Source organism: Sebastes fasciatus, chromosome 23 (assembly GCF_043250625.1).
Source record: "Sebastes fasciatus isolate fSebFas1 chromosome 23, fSebFas1.pri, whole genome shotgun sequence".
NCBI lineage: Eukaryota > Metazoa > Chordata > Actinopteri > Perciformes > Sebastidae > Sebastes > Sebastes fasciatus.
Genome location: NC_133817.1, coordinates 954,455 through 958,793, shown reverse-complemented (window position 1 = coordinate 958,793; position 4,339 = coordinate 954,455). Strand labels below are relative to the sequence as shown.

Below are 4,339 nucleotides of genomic sequence, written 5' to 3'. Positions count from 1 at the left end.
TGACCCACAGCAGGTCCGAATACTCCTGAAGTGTTGAGCGTGGAGCTGATAAACCCCATGATATCTGGCCAAGCATTAGATCCACCCACACATTCAGGAACAGGTAGTACCGCATGAAATACAGATGTTATTAACATCTGTGTACTGAGCAGTGGTTTAGAACAGCAGGCAGGAAGAGCTCTGTAACACTACACATCACTCACATGGACTTTATTTTGAAAATATGAAAGTTTCTTTACATCATGTTTCAGCGATTCCATGAACAGTTAAGCCAACACTTAGTCCAGAGTTGACATGAGGTGCAGTTTACCTGCAACAGACCAGTTGCTTCTTCCGGTCGTATGAGCTGTCAGATCATCAGACTTATCAGCTTGTTTTAGTGGCTTAAATGGAAGATATGGAACAACAATAAAAGGATGGATTCACTTCAGTACAACATTGCTGACCTAAGGTATTATTCCTGCAACGTAGGAAAGCTTTCAACAAAGCGACTGTACAGTCCAGCCCAAACCAAACCAAAGGAACTGGTTCAGGATCAGCATCCCACTATACAGTGATGTCCACAAACGGCGTGTTCACAGTCCAACGCCGTCCGTCTCCGTAGAGACAAACAGCAGCTCACTTCTTCTTGCCCGCTCTCTTCCCCTCTCCTTTCTTTGGTTTCCCTTTTCCTCTCAGTTTCCTCAGGCGACGCATCTCCTCCTTGAAGTCCTCATGCTCGTCTCTGAGAAGGAAGAGTAAACATCTGATTAAAGAGGACCTAGTAGGACTTTAGTTTTCCTCATACCGGCTGGAATTAGTGCTGTGGAAATGTAAACTCTACTGCATATATACAGTATATATATACTGTCAACATGAGCAGTTTCTGGAGTACCTGAACAGTCCCATGAAGCGGAGCTTCTGGGTCATGGAGTAGTAGATCTTGTGCTGTGGGTACCAGTCGTACACCTCCTTCCTCTGGGCCATGGGAGGCTCCTGGAACAGCTGGACCACCTTCAGAGATCTGGAGTCTGTCGGACGCACGACCCCCCCAAAGATCTGGGCGCTCAGTCGGGCGATGCGCACGCCATAGCTGGACAGACCGGCCATGACTAGCTGGACAGAGCACAGAGAAGACTGATATAAATCAATTGTCGGCAGTGGCGTATAAAATCGTCAGGCCATCTGCGACTTTGGCAGGCAGGGAAAACGCTAGTGATAGAGAATCGGTTCCCGTTGAGAACTGGTTCCTAGTTGTCTGATTCTTTGGCATCTCATGCCTCCATGACTATCAATTCCTCTTATTGATGCTCCGCAGTTACACATGCACAATGATGCAAACACAAGTTTCCAAACTTTCTTTTCCCAGTTTATATGGAGGTCATATTTAAATAAAAAAAGACCCCTTAAAAATGTAAAAACCAGCAGTCTGTGGTGTCACACCAGGGTCCATGTTGTCAGTCTGTTAATTATCACTGTGAGTTCATGTTAGTGGATGTGTGTTTAGTGTTTAACGTTAGTCGCCATATTAAAGGTTTCGACATAATGAAAAGCTCTCCAGTAGTGATGTTACGTGCTGTGTCGAGGCTTCGGAGCGTGTGTCGAGTAATCCAGGACGTTTTCCGCGATGCGCGTCTCGAGGCTTGTATCGTTTTAGACCAAAGACGTCATTGATGACGTCCGAAGCCTCGCTGCCCGGCCGGACCGCTGACTGGTTCATGAAGTGGTTCAGATCTTCACTGGTTCAACCAACAACACAGAACATTAATATCACCCCTCCTAACATTATTATATTATATTACACTACACTACAATACAATTATTGACCAAAGGATTGGTTTACACACATAAGATGCATTAATCACAAAACAATTAGTTTATTATACATGTATGTTATGTACTCATAATATACGTACTAGAAAATAGACATTATATTATATATTATATATATATAAATTGATTACATGGTAATATATATTTTTTCATTGTTTATAGTCATTCAGCCTTTACTGGCTCTAAATACAGAATATCACAGATCTGTGGTCCCAGTAGACCCCAACCAGCACGGCTCCCAGTAGACCACTAACACCTACACACCAAAAACTGACAAACTGACAATAACCTGATATTTTCAGGTGGAATTTCATTCATTCATTTATTCTCACTGTGCAATATCATTTTCCACTTGTGCAATGTTGTTAGTCTGTTTATTGTCAATACTGTATATGCTGCTCCTATTTTATACTTCCTTCTATTTAAGTGGTTGATATTTTGTATATCAGTTTTACTGTGTTAGCTGATGCTTCTTGTTTTTTGCTGCTGTACTCTGCACATCTCCCCACTGAGGAGCTTCAGCTCGCCATCACTACTCTGATGCAACAGCAGGATGAATAACAGCCCTTCACATGTGAACATGGTGTGTTCTTACCTGCTCAGTCTGTGAGGAAGAAGAACTCTGTCTAGTGAAACTAAAGCTCTATAAAGGCTGATAAAACTAAACTAGAGTTAAATGAAAACGTGTTAGTTAGCTCACAGTAACCTTCACACTCTCACCACACTGCATCACACTGCGTCACACGTGATCCCTGCAGCTGATTGGTTAGATAGCTTTCACTTCCTGTTTCATGACAAGGCCTGTTGACGGAGGTAAGGACAAGGGATGATATACTTCCGGGTTATTACGCATGCGCAGTGTAACTGGAGCTGCAGGTTTTACTGCGCATGCGTATATCAGAGATATGACGCGTTGATCATCCTTTTTCCATCCACAGTGAAACATTTCTTGCAGAAGTTAAAGAGTGACATATAGATGTAAAAATCACATCCTGAAACTTGCTCTCATTTATTCTGATCCTGTAAATTTACATGTGAATTGTAGAAAAGATGTCAATATTTTTTTAATTTTCTCAGATTTTGCACTGTGCTATAGAAATATTATATTTGGTTGCTATGGTTACAGTGACAAAGACAGTAATGCATTTTTTTCTTATTAATTTAATTTTAATAAGTTCCACATTCACAAATGTAAATTTACCAAAATAAAAAGCCTTATTTCTTTGTATTTATGAAAGAAATGGAATTATATCTGTCAACAATTTTTTTCCTTTCAAAACAAAAAAGCAATGAAAACAATGAATGTATGAGAGAGATATCTTTAAAGTTTTTAAGTGAAATTATTGTCATACTCTCGTTTTTTTTATTATTATCTACTTATTTTATTGTGTGTTTTTATTTTATTTTATGTTTGTTTTGTTTCATTTCTGTTGTCCTTTTATGTTTGGCACAGCTCTTTGTTTATGTTTATGCTATGCTTCTTTTGTATGTAAATGTTTTTAATGTTTTCTGCTGTTACTATGGATACTGTCATTTTTAAATAATAATAAAAGAATTAAAAAAAAAAAGGTAAAAAAAAAAAAAAAATGTCATCGTCCTTGTTTCATAGTATAGTGGTATTTTATTTTTACAAGATACATACTTTATAAATTACACATAAACGTGTCAATTCTTCGTTATCTAAACAGGATGAATTGTAATGACCTTAACTTACTCTAGAACCATCGTCAGGTCAAACTTTAAATTTGTTGAACACCAGAATCAGAATAAGGTTTATTGCCAAGTAGGTTTTCACATACCAGGAATTTCCCTTGGAGTTTGCTGCAAAACAATAAACATACTGAGGAAATAAAAATAAAAATAAAATACTTCAAAAATCAAGAGACATAAATATAGAATAGAAAAATTACAATAAAATATGAAACATAATATAAGAAATTGTGCAATGTAACTGTTTTAAATTGAGAGAGTTTTGTCCCAGTGTTACTATATTTTCATAAATTGCATAAAGTATGCGGTGGGTCTTTTGAATTACTGCATGTTTCAATGACAGTTGTCCGTTAAGTCTGCATGGCAGCAGTAGTCAGTCTATTTCTATAGTGTTCTTACAGTTTATTAACAGAAGAGGGCGCCAGATATGAAGAAACAGATTCTTCTGGACATGATACTGCCTGACAGGAAACACAGGGAGCATATGAGCCATGAGCACATACTCCGGCAGGGTTAGACCGGGCCTTGGGATACACCAGAACAGCCGCTATAGCTCCTCTACCGTCTATATGATATCCAGAGCATTAATATAATAATATAGCAGCAACTATTATCTATGTAAAGCAGAGAATGAAGTCTCTCTCCCTCTGTGTGTGTTGTAATCAGAGCTTCTCTGTGCTTTGTTGATGTAGGCGGGCCGGCCACGTATATGCTTTTTACTGCATGTTAGTGCATGTGAGCGTGCCCCACTCTCATACGGTGGTTACAGCTGGTCAGGTGTCGTTGCAGAAGCGTACCCATCCTCCGACTCCCCCCA

The 4,339-nt window shown here is 39.2% G+C and overlaps 1 protein-coding gene across 2 annotated transcripts; it reads right to left on the bottom strand.

Moving 5' to 3' along the window:
- Window positions 1-195: 195 nt before the first annotated feature.
- On the bottom strand, window positions 196-2,570 carry mrps33 (mitochondrial ribosomal protein S33). Of its 2 annotated transcripts, none has more exons than XM_074625636.1 (3): window positions 2,408-2,570; window positions 875-1,116; window positions 196-724 (listed from the first exon to the last, which is right to left on the bottom strand). In XM_074625636.1, exons 2-3 carry the CDS (start codon window positions 1,087-1,089, stop codon window positions 619-621), a joined length of 321 nt encoding a protein of 106 aa, XP_074481737.1. In that variant the 5' UTR covers window positions 1,090-1,116; window positions 2,408-2,570; the 3' UTR covers window positions 196-618. The 2 variants fall into 2 exon arrangements, with proteins under 2 accessions (XP_074481737.1, XP_074481736.1); XM_074625635.1 differs by having other exon boundaries at window positions 875-1,095; window positions 2,408-2,569.
- Between the last annotated feature and the right edge of the window lie 1,769 nt (window positions 2,571-4,339).

Coding starts and splice junctions, on each gene's coding strand:
- mrps33 (XM_074625636.1), bottom strand. CDS start 1,089: ATGGCCGGTCTGTCCAGCTATGGCGTGCGCATCGCCCGACTGAGCGCC. Junction 725..874: donor CGCTTCATGGGACTGTTCAG/GTACTCCAGAAA, acceptor CTTCCTTCTCAG/AGACGAGCATGAGGACTTCA.